The following is a 21,516-nucleotide window of genomic DNA, read 5'->3' on the forward strand; positions in this document are numbered from 1 at the left end:
TAATTCTTTTTGTTGAAAACTTGAGTGAGTGTTTAATTTAGTGAGCAAGAGCTTGCTGTTCATTTTGTTTGTATAACAATTCATACATCTCCTATTTCCTGAACATTTTTTCTTAATTAATTACATGTTTTGTTTATTTTCAGGGATCTGATATTTCCAATTTAATAGGACAATACATGACTGTCATTGCTAAAAATAGAAAGCGGCCATTAACAGACAGAAGTACCCTCGACAGGACAAGCTTACAAAGATACCACTGAGGAATGTTATCATGTATCTTTCAAGTGTCCAAAATTCTACAAAAATAACTTATACCAAAGTGTAGAATTAAAAACTAAAGCATGCATTCCCAAAAAACAGTGACAATGATGGTTGTGATGTTAAAGGTGTATAGTGCTACAATTTTTGTTGTTTAAAATATTTGTATAAATAATGAGATGCAAAATTATTGTTTGTACAGGGTTCTATGCATTTCAAACTATATAGATATATATATATTTATTGTAACCAATATATTGAAATGTTATAATGTATGTACATACAAAATGTGATAACAAAACTGTTCCAGGAAAAAATATATTTAATTCTATATTTGTGATATTTCTATATGCCTCAAGCATTTGTTTGTGTATCACTACACTGAGAAATGATGACTAGCAGAATCCATTGAAGTTTGATGATTAAGATGTAGCTATAGGAATTGTAGGCAGAAAACCAATAATTTTCTCAAACATTCTTTAATATCTTTATCACATTAAGGATATTGTTAGTTATTACAGATAATGCTGAAATAAAATCAAAATATACCTTTTTTGATAGTTAATCATTTTTATGTAAATTAGTAGGTCTAGATCTCCTGCTTTGAGCTTTATACTATCTTTGAAGTAACTCAATAGGCAATTGTAAATTTATAGTACTCATGGTCTTTCATCTATTATTATGTTGTTTAATTTAGATTGGTCTTTTGCCATATATATTTACATATCAACATTTATTGAAATTATCTGTGTTACTTAACTCTTAGCATATCTTATAAATGTAAAAAAAAAATGTATCCCAGGTATGCTAAGTTTAAAGAAGATTTTTACTTTTGTAATGTATGTTTTGCAAAGATTACATTCCTCCTAATGGGAGCCTCTTGTATTCCTTCTTCTGGGCTGGTTTGTTTGCCAGGTAGGCACTTTTGATAAAGAGGCAGTCTGACATAGGATCAATAATGTTATATTCAATGTAATTTCCTGTCAAAAAAGATGAAAAAGTGCACATCTTGCACGCTTCATATATTCAAATTGAGCATGCCTCAATAGATAAAAAGTTGTGTATAATACTTTACATTAGAACATTTCTATATAATTCAAGAGACGATTTTCAGTTATTTACATTCCAAGGAAAAGATCTGGTATTTTTTTACTCATTACAAAGTGAAGCTCAAGATCTGTCATTTTTTACTTGTCTACATTCTTAGTACAAAGGTTTTTCTCAGACTTTATCTATCTGAAAGATTAATATTTTTTAAATATTTACAGTGAAAATTAGAATTCAATAAATTTAGCTGAATATCTACAGAAATAATAGTAGCCTTAGATATAATGTATGTTTGTTATTCACATGACTCATTGGTCTGTTATATGTAATTATATGATGTTTGTTAGACAGCTGTTCATACTAAAGTTTTAAATGTAATGTTATAAAATAACACTATCAATCCTCTTTTATTAAAATTTTGAATTCTCATCTCCAATTCTTTTTCATCTGTACATAAAAATAAATGAAATGGAAGTAGTTTTGTATAAAGCATTTACTAAAATTACATTGTAAATCTTTTGTCTTAGAAATAAAATAATCGGATTAAAATTATATTTTAATTCATAGTTTTGATTTATTTTTAAGTTATTTGTTTACTTGTTTATCAGAAGAAAACCGAAGGATGATTACGGACAGAAATAGATGTTGCAGTTTAATTTTTTTTTGGAAGTGTTCATTGAAAGATATATTGGTTAAGTCAGAACTAGAAGGTATCAGTTTGATTTAGATCAAATCTTTTAAAGTAACATGAATTTGTAAAAAGTGTATAAAGTGTATATTTATTAATCCCTAAACTGCTGAATATTTAAAATATACAGTAAAATGAATTATATTTTTGTAATATGTATAAAAGGAAAAATTAAGAAATAATTGCTTGATCTTTTTTGTTAATTAAGTTACTGACATTTTTTAAGTTTCTATAGATTATACACAGGGTTTTGTAAACCAGTATACTTAACATATTGACCCCCTTGCACTAAGATGTAGTCATTCCCAGAAACATTGCATCATGGGTAAATGATGAAGCTCTCCTGGATTCATAGGTTCTCCATGAATATTTTCTAGGAGAGATTGTCATTCCTACCTTCAACAGAGTTTCTAAGGATGATTGAATTGTAATGTGAAAGGGTCTACCATTGTATTTGATTACCTTTAACTTTTTACATGTAATCAGAATACTTGTCATTTAATTATGTATTAATTTTTATGTTCTTTATTTTGTTACGTTTAATCGAATGTTAGGATAATTTTTGCTTTGTTGAGGTTGTGTTTACATTTTGATTTTTCATGCATGTTATGGCATTTTCTGTATTCACCAACAAAATAGCAAATAGTTCCTAGATTTTTTAATTCTGATCTATAGTGTAATTGTATGAATCCTTAAAAGGACTTGTAAATGAAGGATAAATGCTGTTCCTTCTATCACATTCCTGGCTGATCGATGGTTAAATAGAGTGGTGAATAGATAGTGCCACTATGGTGGATAGATACTGCCACTATAGTGGAAAGATAGTGCCACAACATGTCCAGAATCATACTAACTTCTTCACAAGAGGAAGTTTAACATTGATATGTGCAATTGTTACATAGTATATCATTCATATATATTATACAATATATACATAATACTTGAAACCATTATATTTTTTATATTTCAAAAAATTAATAAATAATAAAAGTTAATTGCTTGCTTTTAATTATCTGAGCCAGAAAAATGCTGTTAATGAAATAATGAAATAGAGAATGGAAATGGGGAATGTGTCAAAGAGACAACTACCTGACTAAAGAGTAAAAAAAACACAAATAATATTACCGTACTGCACTTAAAGAATTGAGAGAGTCAATCAAGGATTTATTGGTTGCAGTTTGACTTTTATATTTTTCTTCACTTGACTCTTCATATGAGTGCTGTAAGTTGCAAAATATATCAAGAAATGTTCCCTACTGATAACCCAAGTTTCTGGAATAATTAGTAAAATAGAGAATAGAAATAGGGAATGTGTCAGAGAGACAGCAACCTGAACAAAGAGTGAAAAAAAACAGGGGAAGGCCATCAATGTGTCATCAAAACAACAAGAAAATCCAGTATCTATAGGCAGACATAAGCTAGCCACTAAACAAAAAAGTGTGCTAATTCAGAGAAAGTGGATGTCATACTAAACTTCTACACATATGAATGAATTAAAATTTTTAAAAAAACATAGCGGTACATGACTAACAAAGGTCAGAGCCTCACGAATCCGAACATGCGCAAACATGCAGTAGGGTTAAACATGTTGAGTGATGTCTCAACCCTCCCCTTAAACCTCTAGCCAATGAAGAATAGGTAACAAAAGAAACTAAGCAATATGACTACATGTAATACACAAATTTACAAAGGACTACTAGCAGTTACTGACATGTCAGCTCCAGACCTCTATCAAAATTGTGGAATGATTATGTCTTCATCACAGGAGACAAATATCCTGTAATACCATGAACATCCACACTGTTTGTCATAGTCAACACCATTATATGCAAGCATAAAAAGTTGGAAGGTGTGATGCTATGAATTCTTAGGAGTCAAAAATGAGTTTGTTAAAATAAAGATGAGCATCCTACTACTACAATATGATGTTCTGTGAGATATTGCTCATTTATGATACCCCTGCTATTGTATTCTGTAAACATAAAATTGACGAACCATGGATGTGAAAATGCATAGTATAGCATGCTAACACAAAGCTTGATATGAATGTTTAGGTACCAGTCTTGTATTACAACTCCAGTTTCCGGGTGCATGTCAAAACATGGAGAGTAACAAAATAGTGCATTTTTTTCTGAACACAATTTTTTCTGTTTGATTATATGTTTACACTGAATTGAAACATATATATAGACTTTTAAAAAATCTTGCATCTTTTGGGGGATATTAATTCAGGAAAGTGGAAGGATATCATGTTTACTGGAAGTGGTGAGGCCTAGTACAAACAGCAAACAGAAAGTAGAAAAATAATGTTTTGACTTCAGGATTACGTAACTTTGTATTCTTCGTGGCTTGACCCACTTTTTTTCGATTAAATCACAATTTCACATTAGTACATACATGATATGAACATGAAATATTTTTTCTATGTAGCATTTTTTATTTTTTTATTTTCAATAAGATCAGCTGTTTTGCATGTAAGCCTATGAAGCAGTTAATTACAAGACTGCAACCTTTAGGTGGATCTTAACTCTGATTTCCTGAAACTAGAGGGTCCAAGGACCCTGTGTCGCTCACCTGATATTTTTATTTACAATTGATGCATGATAAATGCAACTGTTGTACTGTCGTTTAGTTTCAGAGATATAATACTAAAAAGTGCATTTGAAACCTGTTTTATTTCAGCCATGTGGGCAGGCAGGGTCATCATACACAGTGGTCCCTGGATATCCTAGTGGTGATTTAAACCAAGTTTGTTTAAATTTGACAGTTGTTTCAAGGGAGAATTTTGTAAAATTTATCTAACGAGAAATGCAAAGTAATGAGAAAGTTGTTAAGTTGGTTTGTTGTTGTGCAACCCCCTGCTCCCCCTTTGCCAAAAAAAACCCAAAAAGGTAATAAAAAATTATCATATAAGAGCAATCTATCCTATTAATGATTTCTGCAAAATTCAGTTGATTGTGCAAGGGTTGTATAGCCAGCTGAGGTCGTTAAAAACTCTCTTTTGTTGTTGCAGATAGATCTTGACCTGATAAACAATTTTACCACATGTCAGATTTGCTCTAAATGCTTTGGTTTTTGAGTGATAAGCCAAAAACTGCATTTGACCCCTATGTTCTTTTTTAGCCATGGCAGCCATCTTGGTTGGTTGGGCGGGTCATCGGACACAATTTTTAAACTAAATACCCGAATGATGATTGTGGCCAAGTTTGGTTTAATTTGGCCCATTAGTTTCAGAGGAGAAGATTTTTGTAAAAGATAACTAAGATTTACGAAAAATGGTTAATAATTGACTATAAAGGGCAATAACTCCTAAAGGGGTCAACAGACCATTTTGGTCATGTTTGACTTATTTGTAGATCTTACTTTGCTGAACATTTTTGCTGTTTACAATTTATCTCTATAATAATATTAAGATAATAGCCAAAAACATAAAAATTTCCTTAAAATTACCAATTCAGGGGCAGCAACCTATCCGATTCATCTCAAAATTTCAGGGCAGATAGATCTTGACCTGATAAACAATTTTACCCCCATGTCAGATTTGCTCTAAATGCTTTGGTTATTGAGTGATAAGCCAAAAACTGCATTTTACCCCTATGTTCTATTTTTAGCCATGGCAGCCATCTTGGTTGGTTGGCCAGGTCACCAGACACAATTTTTAAACTAGATACCCGAATGATGATTGTGGCCAAGTTTGGTTTAATTTGGTCCAGTGGTTTCAGAGGAGAAGATTTTTGTAAAAGATAACTAAGATTTACGAAAAAAGGTTAAAAATTGACTATAAAGGGCAATAACTCCTAAAGGGGTCAACAGACCATTTTGGTCATGTTGACTTATTTGTAGATCTTACTTTGCTGAACATTTTTGGTGTTACAGTTTATCTCTATCTATAATAATATTCAAGATAATAACCAAAAACAGCAAAATTTCCTTAAAATTACCAATTCAGGGGCAGCAACCTATCAACGGGTTGTCCGATTCATCTCAAAATTTCAGGGCAGATAGATCTTAACCTGATAAACAATTTTATCCATGTCAGATTTGCTCTAAATGCTTCGGTTTTTGAGTTATAAGCCAAAAACTGCATTTTACCCCATTGTTCTATTTTTAGCCATGGCGGCCATCTTGGTTGGTTGTGCGGGTCACACAGTTTTTAAACTAGATACCCAATGATGATTGTGGCCAAGTTTGGTAAAAATTGGCCCAGTAGTTTCAGAGGAGAAGATTTTTGTAAAAGCTAACAACGGACGACGACGACGACGGACTGAATGAATGAATATTACTCCCTACATGTCTTTCAGTTTTCATTTTCCTATATCAACATGTCATTTATTAGTAAAGGAACAGATGTTGATTAAAGAACGTACGTCAATCTGAGTCTGACATAAATACATATTAAGTTATACTTTGCTTGAATACACACTTTGAGAACCCTCTGTCAAAGTATTTCTTACTGTGGGACTGTTCAACTCTTGAAAAATAAATACATGACATTTAAATAATACATTTATTCAGTACCAATGCATTACACATAGAACATTATCACTTAAATAAATAAAACAATAGAATATCCCTAAATTGTCTATATTCATAACAACAGGGTTTTCAATGTAAAATGAAAATATGTACCAAATCTATTTGTTAATTGCTGTAAATATAAAATGTATAGTTTGAAGTTTGATGTAAACACTTTGATTAATTAGTCTTAACATTTAAAAAAACATACCATGTATTAATGCACTAACACAAAATCTCTCTAACATTTAAATTTAAAAATTAAAGAAATTCCTAAGTCAGTTTTAAAGATGATATTACTTGTAAAACATGAGTGCACATGAGGCTGAAAAATCTCACTACTTTACAGACCATTAATTTCCTATTGAAAGTCTTACAGATAAAAGGTTTTACTACAAGTATAACAAACCCTTAACACTTATATGTATTCATGACAAGAAAGTCAAGGTCAGATGATACCTGCTAGACAAATATGTACATCTTACAATCATTGCATACACCAAATATAGTTGACTAACTGCTTATAATATATTAAAAAAAAACAACTTAACATTGACCAATAAACCATGAAAATGAGGTCAATGTCAAATGAAAACTGCCAAAATGATATATACCCCTTACAATAATTCCATACACCACTTATCCATGAACTAAGTTCCAGTTCTGGTGAAACTCACTGACATACATTTTAACTTGCAGAGAACCCATACACCAAATATAGTTATCCTATTACTCATATGTGACATGACAAAAAACTATAATTTTCAAGCAGTTGTTGAACCACAAAAATGAGGTCAAGGATAATGGACATATAACAGACGTTTACTTTGTTACATAAGGTTTTTGCATAAAAGTAATAAAGTACCCTGGTTATGTTCCTACTGAAATATAAAGCTTTATACAAATAGTTTTTACCACTACCTCAGCCTGATAGTAATCCATATGTCTTGTATACTGACAGGCGAGACAAAAATTATATAAAGTATTACATTGGTCCTAGATTTTTAAAGCCATATAGAATAATTTGTGGGAACAAACTGTACTTTTTTATTTGTCTGTAGAAAAAAGAAAAGATTTATTTTACATTATTTCAAGTTTCTTATTTACTTGTTAAGTTTATCATGAGGATAGAATGCATAGGTATGAAAATACTGTCTTGCCAACTAATGTCCCACTTGAAGCACAGTAACACAAATAATAGCTTTGAAAACAAAGCAATACATGTTAATGTGGTATCAATTTTCATGGAAATTTACAATACAAAATGCACAATAATCATCAGAATTAAGTAAAAAATGTAAAAATGTACAAAAAACATAGCTTAAAAGGCACAAAAGGCACAAAAGATTATCTATATATCCAGCTCTAAATTAGCATCAAATATACAGCAGTGTATAATCTGCCATTAGATAAGTTCAATAGGAAACATATCAACAGTGAATAGAGCAATACATGTAGAACTAAGTTAGTCTTAATTTATATCGTATTTCTCATAAATTTAAGAAAAGTGTTATGTTTCTATTTTTAATGTTAGACTACTGTACTAAAATTTAGATAACAAGCCCACCACAAGTGAAATGGTTGTACACTGGGTTTTAGTGCACTTTAAGTTTTTCACTAGTGAATAAAGGTAAAACAGTCTTTTTCCATGATTCATGCCATCTGATAGCTTGAAAAATTTCCAATTTTTCTCTCATTTCTGTCAGCCTTTTCTGGCCAGTATGAAAGTCGTCTAATAGAATCTGAAATTTAAAAAAAATATACTTAATTATTTATTCTATTTTTACCAGAAAAAAAGCTTATACAATGAATACTAAAAAGTCTCATCTGATGCAGCTTATGGACAAATATGTTTCACTTCAGACCATCATACAACCTTTTTCTAGGGGCCATCTTAAACTTACAGTGAGGTGAAAGTATTTTTGCCCGGTGTTGAAGTCCTCACTGTCTCTTTGAGATGAAGAACAGCAATAAAAGTTCTGTTCCTTTGCTTATTGTATGGATTTTTTTTGCAATGCATGTACTTATTTTTTGTCATGGATGGATACCCTGTATCCTTTGTATTTCTATTACTGATTTACTCCTACTTTAAACTAACTCCTGGAGTATGAAATTATGTCAAGACTAAATGTCATATATAGACTGATAAACACACAACATATTGTAAAGACTAGACACAACAAATCAAGATACTAGATATTGTTTTAGTTTTAGGAACTTACTTATTGCAGCGTAGTATTAGAGTTTTTTTAATGCAGGTAACATTGTTCACATAACATTGTATCTCAAAGCATTAGAATTGAAACTACAATAGCTAGAAGCAAGAAACAAATGGAGATCAAGTTCAACAAAAAGCTGAGTAGATAAAAGTTTTCAATTAGTGTTGCTGATTTTGAAATATCTGTGTTTATGAAGTAAATAGATTGAAAACAGAAACAGTCTTTTAAGACTTCTATATAGTGTGGAGACACTGTTTATTTCACTAAGCTGTGTATAAATTATGTTCAATATTTTAAAGTAGCCTCTTCAAAAACAATCATCATCCATCAAACTTTTATTAACATTTCTAATTTAAACAAATTTTGAAAATCCTTCGAATGATATATAAATGACTAATTACCTTTATCTGCTGAAGCAAGTGTTTACTATTACTAAATACTAAGCCATTATGATTGTGCTGAACCAGCTCTGATATACTGTAAAACAAACTAGAGGCTCTAAAGAGCCTGTGTCGCTCACCTTGGTCTATGTGCATATTAAACAAAGGACACAAATGGATTCATGACAAAATTGTATTTTGGTGATGGTGATGTGTTTGAAGTTCTTACTTTACTGGACGATTTTGCTTCTTACAATTATATCTATAATGAACTTTGCCCATTAGTAACAGAGAACTATATTTGGTAAAAATTTAAATTACATATATTTACCAAATTAATGAAAATTGTTAAAAATTGACTATAAAGGGCAATAACTCCTTAAGGGGTCAATTGACCATTTAGGTCATGTTGACTTATTTGTAGATCTTACTTTGCTGAACATTATTGCTGTTTACAGTTTATCGCTATCTATAATAGTATTCAAGATAACCAAAAACGGCAAAATTTCTTTAAAAATTACCAATTGGAGGGCAGCAACCCAACAACCAGTTGTCCAATTCATCTGAAAAATTCAGGGCAGATAGATATTGACTTGATTAACAATTTAACTTCTTGTCAGATTTGCTCTAGATGCTTTGAATTCATAGTTATAAGCCAAAAACTGCATTTTACCCCTATGTTCTATTTTTAGCCGTGGCGGCCATCTTGGTTGAATGGCCAGGTCATCGGACACATTTTTCAAACTAGATACCCCAAAGATGATTGTGGCCTAGTAGTTTCAGTGGAGATTTTGTAAAAGATTACTTAGATTTATGAAAAATGGTTAAAGATTGACTATAAAGGGCAATAACTCCTAAACGGGTCAACTGATCATTTTGGTCATGTTGACTTATTTGTAGATCTTACTTTGCTGAACATTATTGCTGTTTACAATTTATCTCTATCTATAATAGTATTCAAGATAATAACCAAAAACAGCAAAATTTCCTCAAAATTACCAATTCAGGGGCAGCAACCCAACAACCGATTGACCGATTCATCTGAAAATTTCAGGGCAGATAGATCTTGACCTGATAAACATTTTTATCCCATGTCAGATTTCCTCAAAATGCTTTGGTTTTTGAGTTATAAGCCAAAAACTGCATTTTACCCCTATGTTCTATTTTTAGCGGTGGCGGCCATCTTGGTTGGTTGACCAGGTCACGCCACACATTTTTTAAACTAGATACCCCAAAGATGATTGTGGCCAAGTTTGGATTAATTTGGCCCAGTAGTTTCAGAGGAGAAGATTTTTTGTAAAAGATTAATTTAATTAACGAAAAATGGTTAAAAATTGACTATAAAGGGCAATAACTCCTAAACGGGTCAACTGACCATTTAGGTCATGTTGACTTATTTGTAGATCTTACTTTGCTGAACATTATTGCTGTTTACAGTTTATCTCTATCTATAATAATATTCAAGATAATAACCAAAAACAGCAAAATTTCCTCAAAATTACCAATTCAGGGGCAGCAACCCAACAACCGATTGACCGATTCATCTGAAAATTTCAGGGCAGATAGATCTTGACCTGATAAACATTTTTACCCCATGTCAGATTTGCTCTAAATGCTTTGGTTTTTGAGTTATAAGCCAAAAACTGCATTTTACCCCTATGTTCTATTTTTAGCCGTGGCGGCCATCTTGGTTGGTTGACCGGGTCACGCCACACATTTTTTAAACTAGATACCCCAATGATCATTGTGGCCAAGTTTGGTTTGATTTGGCCCAGTAGTTTCAGAGGAGAAGATTTTTGTAAAAGTTAACGACGACGGACGACGACGGACGACGACGGACGACGGACGCCAAGTGATGAGAAAAGCTATCTTGGCCCTTCGGGCCAGGTGAGCTAAAAAAATAGTCCAACATAAATATAATTTTTTAAAAGATAATGCAATTCCAACATAATTATCCTTTTTTTCCACTTTTTTGTAAGGGGTGGCTTATTTTTCTATCTTTTATTTGTTCTGTTGTACAGTAATTATACATTCAATAAAACAAAAATATAATTATTCAATGTTGTAGACTTGTAGTATGTTGGGTTAACTAAAAATTGACATTCAAAGCTATTTCCTTAAATCATAGAACTGACTTATAACTTTAAATTTGTCAACCTTGTTGGAGCTTACGTTCTTTAAATATCAAGACTTTTGTTTACAACAGCCTTAAAGGTGTCTATATAAACTGGAACATAATTCTAATATTCAAGAGAACGATATCTGTTAAAGTAAATACAATGAAACATTGAGAAGAAAATTGTTTGTGATGAAAGGACATATTACATAAATGCAGCTATGTTTCAAAATTTGTTTTTGAGTGCATAAAATACAAACTTACCAATTATAATCAATAGCACAAACAGGTACACCACAACCAAACATATCAACCACTTTCATAGGCAGATCTAACCCACTGGATGATGTGTGTAAACAAACACCTAAATCAGCTGATCCTAAAAAGTAATCAATAAAAAAAAACATAAATTTAAATGTAGAAATACAACATGCTACAAATTTTGGTGTATTGAAAAAAAACACTATATTTTCAATATATATCATATATCTTTCCATTAGCTATGTTTTTTTGGAAAATCTCATTCACAATAATTGATATGATTTTTTGATTTTTGGTGTTTTAATGCCACTTTAGGGCTATTTCGTGGCGGCTAGTTTATATTAGTTCTTGAAGTAGGAGTGCCCAGAAAAAACCACAGACCTTCGATAGTAAAACTGACAATCCCAGTCAATTAAGATTGGAGTCAAGTGCACCCACACAAGTGGGATTTAACTCACAACCTCAGTGCTGACTGGCAAATGATTATACAACATTTGAACAAAGCTATTTAGATTCTTTATAAATTCAATTTAGAACTGATGTTATTAAACAAACAGCAGTTAGGACAATATAGTAAAAAATCTAAACAATTTTCCACAAAATAAGTTGAATTCTTATTGTATGTGAATTTAACACAGATAAAGAATAGCTTAATTTGTGTATCTTTGTATATTCCTCAAGTTAATACTGAGTAAGCAACAGGTATAGAATCTCTGTGTTCTTTATTCAAATTTCCTTAAACAGCTATCATAAAAATGGAAATTTATCACATCTTTTATTGTTATTATCAATATAAAAATGGTTTATTCATGGAAACAAACTCTCCTTAAAATATAGAATCAATTATGTGCATTTACTGTTTGAACAAATAAAATACAGAATCAATTATGTACATTTACTGTTTGAACAAAATGATAATTTTATAAGGAAAGACATACATAAGAATAAACTTATTTCAGCCATTTTGTCATTTCATTTGTAAACAAAAAAGTGAGCTTAATAACTATTTGTATAGCTGTAATAATACATACCTAGAAGTACAGGATAATCTTCAGATTCCAACCAGGGGAGACAAATCTTTACATGTTTCCATTCAGTTTTTTCTATCTTCTCTTTGTAATATTCTTTCTGTGGACCTTTTCCTATTTAATCCAAGCATTAAAATAACAAGTGAAACTGTGAGCTAATGCTCCCTGATGATACCCCCGCCGCAAGTGGATAATTTTAATAGTGTAAAAATATGCAAGTGTTCAGTAAACAGGAAGTTGTTGAGTGATGAATCTAAAATGCATCACACGGTATAGCTGACTTATATAAACCCTGAAACCAAATTTCAGAAATCCTTGTATTGTAGTTCCTGAGAAATATGTGGAAAAAATTTTCAACTTAGTTATCATGTGTAAAATCATACAAGTGTTCCGTAAACAGGAATTTGTCGAGTGATGAATATGAAAACGCATCACACGGTATAGCAGACTTATATAAACCCTGAAACCAATTTCAGAAATTCTGGTATTGTATATGTAGTTCCTAAGACAAATGTGACAAAAAATATTCATGGGATGGACGGACTAACAGAAAGACAGACCCCTTTTTCAAATAGCGGGGTATAAAAAATAGGAACTTAAAAAAGAAAATTATAAAAGACAAGTTATCTTTTGTACAGAATATCTGCTTAAAAGTCATAAATATAATCAACTATATTCTTTGGAATAACGAATTAATAGAATTCACAAGAATTACAAAAACTCAGCATAGTAAAACAGACATGGTAAATTGAAATTCTTGTGAAGTAAACTTGTTAAGGTAGTTCAGGGGTATAGAAAAAAAATGACAGAATGTTCTTATACTTTGCCAAAATGAAGATTTTAATATGCTTTTTTCAAAAAAATGATAAAAAGTATGGGTCACCGCGCTATTTTTCAGGGTACAAGTTATTCAAAATTGCCAAAATTTACTTAGATTGTTCATGAAAAAACACATTTTTGTGCATAAAAAGAAATCTATAAGACAGAATTTTGAAATAAAACATGAGAAGATAGTTTTTATAATATATTTTAAGAAAATAAAAAGAAAAAATGGTGTCACCGTACTTGTTTTCTTGCTACAAGTAAATAATGAAAATTTCCCTATATGTCCAGTATAAATTTTGTACTAAAAGAGTTATCTCCCCTTAAATGGCTTATTTGAAAAATTAATTCTAAACGCACAAATATTTAGTATTTGTTAAAACATTTTCGATAATGCAATGAATAACTATGTTTTCTTTATATAAATAAACAGTGTAAACAATAAATTGCAAATCTGTCTCCAAATTGTCAAGGTCGTTAAAAACTTCCATATATATAACCACCTTAATAAAGAAAAACGCCCACTTTGAAATAACAATGCCAATATGCATCATTAAAATAAAAGCAATCCCTATATGGTAATTTTTCATAAAATCTGTGGGAAGTAAAATGACATATATATAACATACCTGTTATGACACACACAACATCTGGTAGTTTGTTATCTTTTGTATCTGCTGCTATTTCATACTCTGTCAGAAAGAAAAATACAATCAGGAATAAGTTATATCTATTTTGTCCAAGTCTTGGAAAAGGAGAAAGGGAAGTGGCTGAAACACATTTCAAAAATCATCTAATTATAATACAATAAATAAAAATCAAAGGAAATTGATGACAAAACTTAACTACATTACCATTTTGAATATTCTAACTAAAATGTATCTAATTATATTAAGTGAAAGATGTTCATGTACTTACCATGCAAAGTTTGTAGTAACACTCCAAAATCCTCATCCTCTACAAATATATACACAACCATTTAAAGATAATTACAAATAAATTAAAAATGTAAATAATCCATTTCAAATCAAATTTTGTAAATACATTTTACTCAGCTAATTTCAAAACCTGTCATGTTTTTCTAAATTGTTAAAAGAATTTGAAGGTACATTTTAAGGCTTGTTTCATCTTATATACTCATTTAAACAATTCATATACATGTTTAGCATAGCAATTTCCTGAGACACAATTTAATTGTAACAGAAATAACCAAAAAAATATCACTCAATGTTCATTTTGATTGCTTGAAAATTGATGATAAATGTACAATAAAAACTAACCCAATTAAGTAGGGATAGTCATGCGTGCATGGCTAACAGAAATGTACTTCACATGAACTCTACTATTCACTGTTGTTTTTTTTTCTTTTTCAAAAGATGATGATACTGATTACAGATGAATTTCTTAAAAATTGAACTTTAAGTTGATATTAACTAATACATTAAGATATTTTGTAAAGCTTGATATGAATCAGTTTTTATTACCTGTCCAGCTGGTACTACTTATTAAGAATGCAGGTCTGTCTTGTCTGTTAACAATTTTCCCATCAGACTGTTTAACTGTCAATACTGTTTCTTCTTTGTATTTTTCAGATCTGAAAGGCAAATATCAACATAACAATATAACGGCAATTCGTAATCATCAAGTCATGACATTTTACACTCACACTGTCTACAAAATGCAAAACATGTACTATGCAGTGTTGTTCCATCCAAAAGAAATTGCAACAAACACAATTTAATATCAGTAATGTCAGTAACTAAATTTGAAACAAGTGCTCACTGATCCTACCACTGCCCAAATTTTTGCATGAACCCTTCTTACATTTCACGATGAAAACATGCATGAAGAAAATTCCATTTCTCTATAACTTCAGTAGAATTGCCAAGCCTAACAATTTTTATTTTTTTAATGACTAAAATTACTGCATGTCCACAAATTGTCATTTATATCTGACTTGTTAGATTTTTACCTATAGGTTTAAACACTTACTGTAATTACAAATGTGTTTCAATGTTACTCAATGTTTGAATGTCAAACACACTTAGATCTCTGTAGTTGTCTCAATAGCAATCATACAGTAATACCACATCTTCATATTGTATATTAATATACTTTATGACTTATATTTGCATAGATCTGGATTCTAGACCTTTTGAAATCTAGCATAGTGTTAAAAATTATACATGGTTGAAGCATTATATCTCATCACTAACTCTGTTTAGGAGGGAAATATATAGATCATTATTGGAAGACTGTATAAACATGAAAACTATACCAACAAATATCAAATACTTTAATATATTTCTTTTTTTAGATGTTCTTACTTTTTATCTGGTACAAAGAGATCATATTTCTCTGATAGTTTTAGGAGCAGCTTATGTTTATCTTCAACTGGTGTTTTCTTAAATTCTTCTGGTGCTTTATCATACAAAGTATTGGCACTGAAATACAAAATGAACAATTTTTAACTACATTACATATTATAAAAGTGGAGAAACACAGAAACATCATCATTTATCAAAGTATATTATGTTGATTTTTTCTTGATAAACAATTTTTTTCTGAGCTAAAATAAAACCTTAGTTATATTTTTTTTTCTTAAAAATTCTTAAGAGGAAAATAAGTCCTAATAGAAATTCTTTCTTTTTCTAAATTAATTTGAAGGCCATTTTTTTTTACTATTTTACATACATTAATGACTGAAATCAATCTTGCCAACCCATAAATAATAGATATTAATTTTGAATCGGGTCAAATCTATTCTCCATATTTTTGGGGATCGTATAATGGTATGATGTTGTTGTCTGCGTCGTCGTCGTCCGAAGACACATTGGTTTTCCGGATAATAACTTTAGTTTAAGTGAATAGATCTTCATGAAATTTTTTCAGAAGGTTCAATACCACAAAAGGAAGATTGGGATTGATTTTGGGGATGATGGTCCCAACCGATTAGGAATTAGGGGCCCAAAACAAGCATTTTTCTAGTTTCAGGATAATAACTTGTGTAGAAGTATTTCAATTGCTCTGAAATCATACTGCAAATGTTTAAAACCACAAGTAGAAGGTTTGGATTCATTTTAGGGGTTATGGGGCCAAAGTTTAGGAATTAAGGGCCAAAAAGGGGTCAAAACAAGCATTTTTCTAGTTTCAAGACAATAACTTATGTGTAATTGTATGGATCTCTCTGAAATTGTACCACAATGTACCATATAACAAAGCAAAGATGGGATTAAGTTTTGGATTAATTGCCCAAAATATGTTGGAATTAGGGGCCAAAAAAGGGCCAAAAAGAAGCATGTTTCTAGTTCCCAAACAATCATGACAATAACTTGTGTTTAAGTGTATGGATCTCTCTGAAATTGTACTACAAGGTTCAATCCTGCAATGGAAAGAATGGGATTGAGTTTAAGGGTTATTGCTCCAAGGGGGTTTCAAAAAGTTGGGGGGGGGGGGATTTTTTGTTAACCATATTTTGAAGGGCTTCCTTTTTTTCAAAATTTTTCAAATTTCGAATTTTGAAAAGTTTCAAGAAGAAATCTTCAATTGCACAGTATTGTGCAATAGATTTGTTAGATCTTTGCCCACATTAATTTTGTGACAAAAACCTATATTATGTCAAAAATTTGATCACAATCCAAATTCAGACAGAATCAAGCTTGAATATTGTGACCAAATTTCCCCTAACTGTTCAGGGTTCAACCATTGGGGTCGTATAAAGCTGCGCCCTGCGGAGCACCTGGTTGTAAATGAAAAGAACATAGAAAATAATTCTTATTATCTGATGCAATACTTATTAACCAAAAGACGCAGGTTGATAGTTGTCTCATTGATAATCATTGTATACAGTCTTAAGCCAATCTTCCTTTTTCCTAGTATGATAAGTAAGGAACCATATCAGGGAATGCTGATGTCTCTTTGTGTTATTTATCTCCTAATAATGTAGTGCTGATGTCAGATATTAGGTTGTACCTGCTGAATTCATCCATAACTTGTCAATCAACACTCATTTTTATCTATGTATTAGGGTAGCATGAGGTTTTCACAATATAATTATAGATTATTAATGGTTTTTCAAACAAGAGGGATTTGGTATGCTACAGTCTCAACTTAAAGCTGATCTTCTTGTATCATTTTTCCTAATTCATAAACTTATAAACTCACCTTATTCCTAATGAACTTAAATCTGTCCTCATTGCATTGGTCACACAAAAATTTACTGCTGAAAATCTTCCAAACAAGAATTCATACCTGAAAGTATATAATAAATTGTTATCGTAAGTTGTTTCTGTGTAAAGTAATCACAAATTTAAACAATTTGTTTACACTGCAGACAGATTGCACCAATTTGTTTTGTTTCCAAAATAATTGCTGCAAATGATCTAGTCCTTCTAATTCAGGTAACATCCCAGGCCTCAGTAATTTTTACAAAGTTTGGTTTGAAGTGTAAAAGGTTTTAAAATTTATACTTCCGTTTTAATACAAAATGCCAAAATACTTTAAAGCTTCTCTTGGAATTACATTTAGAAAAATATTTGATCAGGAGAGGTTGTTCAAACAGGGTATTCCTATCCAAAATCTACAGGAGATCTGAATCAAAAGGAGAAAATAACGAAAAGTTTTTAATGGTGGGTAGGTAATATCTGGAGCCAATTCCCACAGAACAAAATTCCTCTGTTGGAATCAGATATACATTTTACTTACCTACTGTTACAAACTCGGGATTTAGATCTCTCCATGGTTTAAGATGTTGCCTAGTGAGTAGCATTTACTCAGTAAAACTCCCAAAATACCGGTAGAGATCATAAAATGTGAAATCCATGAAGCAACTAAGGAAATCATCTTTAAATTACTTTTTGCATTTTGAATTCAAATGTCAAAAGATATAAAGTATACTAGTAAACTGATAGAGATATATTTACCATTTTGCAATTTTGACCAGTGCATGCTGTTCACCAACCCCTAAGCTAAGGATTGTGTATCCATAGTTATGCCAATCTATCACTAATTTACTTCCTCTCAGCCAACAAACAAGCCAGCAAACTGCCAACGTAGGAATACATGGTGGATTCTGTAAGTGGAAAGTTTTACATGCTTTCAGTACAAATCACAAAAAAATAGCATCAACTGAATACATATTGACATCTGAATCTTTTAGATGACCATTAAATATAATGATACAAATAAAATGAAATAAAATAAAGAGAGACTGAACTGAAATACTGTAGGCTATTGGTAACAAAAATACTCAGTAATGATGAAAAGCTGGGAATAGTATATTTACAATATGTTATGACCCAGTTTCAAGACTCATTTTGATACTTGCAAAAAATCTAAATATGCATAAAAAAATATAGCTTGCTCTAATGAAGATTTGTATAAAACATAAAGGTATGATTTAATTTCAGTTGCTGAGAAAATGTCACAAAATTTTACATATCTACATATAAAAGACAAATACTAGTATCAATTTGGTACAACTTGATCTTGAGGAAGCATAGTTCCTTCCATGAATATGTGGAGAGATAGGCTTAAAACTTTTAAAGCAGTTCTACCGCTACCCACTGAAGCATATTGCATATAGGAGAAAGAGTTCAGAGAACAATGTAACCAAGTGAGGTTATGTATATGTCTGTGATGTGTAACTGCTATTTTTTTAAATTGTGTACGAGTGTTTAATGTTGTACTAACCTGTATCATTATGAAACCAGCTTTTGGTGAGAATAACAATGTAACACCAAGTGTTATGCTTTGAAATATTACTTTCAAAATGAATACCAGAAGTCGAGGACAATCTGAAATTGAGAAGCAACATTGATTAAGCATATATATATCTCTAAAAAAAAAAAAACAATTAGTTTATAAATTTTTAAATATTTTTTGTTTATAAATTTAATAAGATTGCATTGTTTTATTGGTTTATACAGTTAATGATTCTTATATTAAAATACAGTTCTCTATATTGTACTTGAAACTTTCCGCAGTTGTTTATATTCAATGCAATCAAAAGCAAGAAAAGCAATAATAATGTCAACATTCACTATGAAAGATCTGCTTACAACACCAATACATGTAAACATGGTAGAACAAAAATGACAAGAAATGTAGGCTTATCAGTGCTTACAAGTCCCAATTGACTTTTGCTGGATATTTCTATGTCAACTTCTCTGCATTGCAGCAGGGGCAATAAAAAGAAATATATTTACATTTAAAAAAAGCAGGAACATCTGGCAATAAATACTTTCTAATGTCTTTGTTTCTTCTAATAGAATCAGGCAGTTTAGATCCTGAAATAAAGCATTTAAGCATCATATTAATATATAATACATTTCAAAACTCCTGTAGACTCAGTCACTCAGGGTAGAGTGGCAAATTTTCACTAATTTCACAATCAAATTAACATTGCAATAGATTAGTCGCAAATTAGATCTTAAATTTATTTTTTTAAGGTCACATTTAAGAGGGAAAAATTCAGGGAATCTCAAAATACATAATGGGTAAGTTATATCTGTTATATCGCATCCCAATAATAAATATACTTAGTACAAGTAGATGTAAATTTTGTGTTCTACAGTCAGTACAGAGTAGTGCTTGTTCAAAGCCCACATGTAACGATCTCTTTAAAAAAAAAAAAGCAGAAATTAACTGGTTTTAAAAGATTTTACACTTTCTGGGACAGTAACAATGTACAATTGGAAATTTCTTATTTGTCACAAAATTATTTGAGATTTGTCATTGCCATTTGGGTGTGAGAAGAGGAAAGAATTTACAATCGACCTACTTGGAAGGCCTGTTACCAATGATTTCGACAATAGAAGTAGGCATGTTATACACCATTTTGTTGATAATCTAGTGTAAATTTAAGTTAGCAAGTTTCAGTGAGATAGACATCCACAAAATCGAAATATGAATAAAGTTTGTGACCTGGTGACAAGAGTGCAAGCTTATATCTGACATGCAATGTATGAGGTTTAATCATTTTAATAAACATGATAAACCAATTAAACCTCCTTATAAATTTGAGCAAAGTTAAATCAATGAAACTCCCTACATACATGTATGCATGTACCCTATCAGTATCAGTATAAATGGAGATGTATTACTAACTTATGTACAACTCTCCACCCCATACATTCCCCAACCCAACACCAAGTGAGTCACAGTGTAAACAATATGGTGGAGGAAGCAGTAGTACTTGAAGAGTATCAAATGGAGCAATAGCTGTAAATCAATCTCCAGGTAAAAGTTGGAAACCACTTAGCCTGGATCCCAATATAAACGAGAAAAAAACGTACTTTATAACTACTGATGAAAACCTTAGAAATGCATCTTGTTTTTTGTTTTCTTATTTCTTTTCTTTTGGTAACCAGAAAGAAGTATCAGCATTTCTGTGACATATGTTCAATGTTATAGACCTTTGTAAAGTTCTGTTTATAAGCCTTTTTAACTAATGAAGCTAGCTGGTAAACAAAGATTGGGGCAAGTTGGAGGAAAATTGAACAATTTAGTGTGAGGCAATTTGGTATTGCTTCATATCTGAACCTGTTAGTTTATTTTACTTATGTTTGTTTGATAGTGTCTTGGAACAACAGGAACCCTTGTTGGTATAGATGAATATCATGATATTTTTGTGTCTTACAATGTATCTTAGTGGAGTATGTTTTGTACCCTCTCAATCATGTGTCTCTATTATATAATCGTTGATTTAAGCCACTAAGTCACAAACTCATATACAAATCGGAGATATTAAAACCCAATTGGGCATGTTATCTTGAAAACTCACCGCCGTAACCAACCAAATCAACGTGAAAGCCTTCTTTTGCAAAGGATGACGTGTGGTACAACATTCTTGGGCTCCTTCCCAAATCACCAAGTACAACGATACATACTGACTTTTTACCCTTCACAAAATAGTTAAGTGAGATATAAAGGAAAATAAAAACGAATGGCAGATACAGTAATACAGGCCCTACTACAAAGAACATTATTTTAAAATTCGTGGCATGCAGACGAAATCTTCCGGTGCCACATACGACTGTAACAATAAAAAAAACACATTTTTTTTGTCTTTTTTTTGTGTAGCAGTCTTATTCAAATAAAGATTCAATTATTTTTGTATTTGTCTTAATAATGGGGTTTAAAAGATTAAAACCATTATTAACACTTTTAAGATATACAAAAT

General features: G+C 30.9%; 2 protein-coding genes across 16 annotated transcripts in view; one reads left to right on the plus strand and one right to left on the minus strand.

The window, feature by feature from the left end:
• The window catches only part of LOC139489551 (unconventional myosin-XV-like), a 128,371-nt gene extending 125,383 nt beyond the window's left edge, over positions 1 to 2,988 (plus strand). For all 14 annotated transcript variants that reach the window (XM_071276085.1, XM_071276084.1, XM_071276086.1 and 11 more), the window contains one exon: positions 144 to 2,988. In XM_071276085.1, the coding sequence (XP_071132186.1) occupies positions 144 to 260 (117 nt within the window). In that variant the 3' untranslated portion in view covers positions 261 to 2,988. The remainder of the gene's footprint in view (positions 1 to 143) is intronic.
• A 3,498-nt stretch (positions 2,989 to 6,486) lies between these two features.
• On the minus strand, positions 6,487 to 21,381 carry LOC139489568 (chitobiosyldiphosphodolichol beta-mannosyltransferase-like). Of its 2 annotated transcripts, none has more exons than XM_071276135.1 (13): positions 21,118 to 21,373; positions 19,541 to 19,621; positions 19,026 to 19,129; positions 18,257 to 18,405; positions 17,499 to 17,585; positions 15,662 to 15,778; positions 14,819 to 14,928; positions 14,253 to 14,291; positions 13,964 to 14,026; positions 12,516 to 12,626; positions 11,488 to 11,602; positions 9,129 to 9,204; positions 6,487 to 8,250 (listed from the first exon to the last, which is right to left on the minus strand). In XM_071276135.1, exons 1-13 carry the CDS (start codon positions 21,317 to 21,319, stop codon positions 8,104 to 8,106), a joined length of 1,401 nt encoding a protein of 466 aa, XP_071132236.1. In that variant the 5' UTR covers positions 21,320 to 21,373; the 3' UTR covers positions 6,487 to 8,103. The 2 variants fall into 2 exon arrangements, with proteins under 2 accessions (XP_071132236.1, XP_071132235.1); XM_071276134.1 differs by having other exon boundaries at positions 8,019 to 8,335; positions 9,043 to 9,204; positions 21,118 to 21,381.
• Positions 21,382 to 21,516: the final 135 nt, after the last annotated feature.

Source organism: Mytilus edulis, chromosome 9 (assembly GCF_963676685.1).
Source record: "Mytilus edulis chromosome 9, xbMytEdul2.2, whole genome shotgun sequence".
Classification (NCBI taxonomy): domain Eukaryota; kingdom Metazoa; phylum Mollusca; class Bivalvia; order Mytilida; family Mytilidae; genus Mytilus; species Mytilus edulis.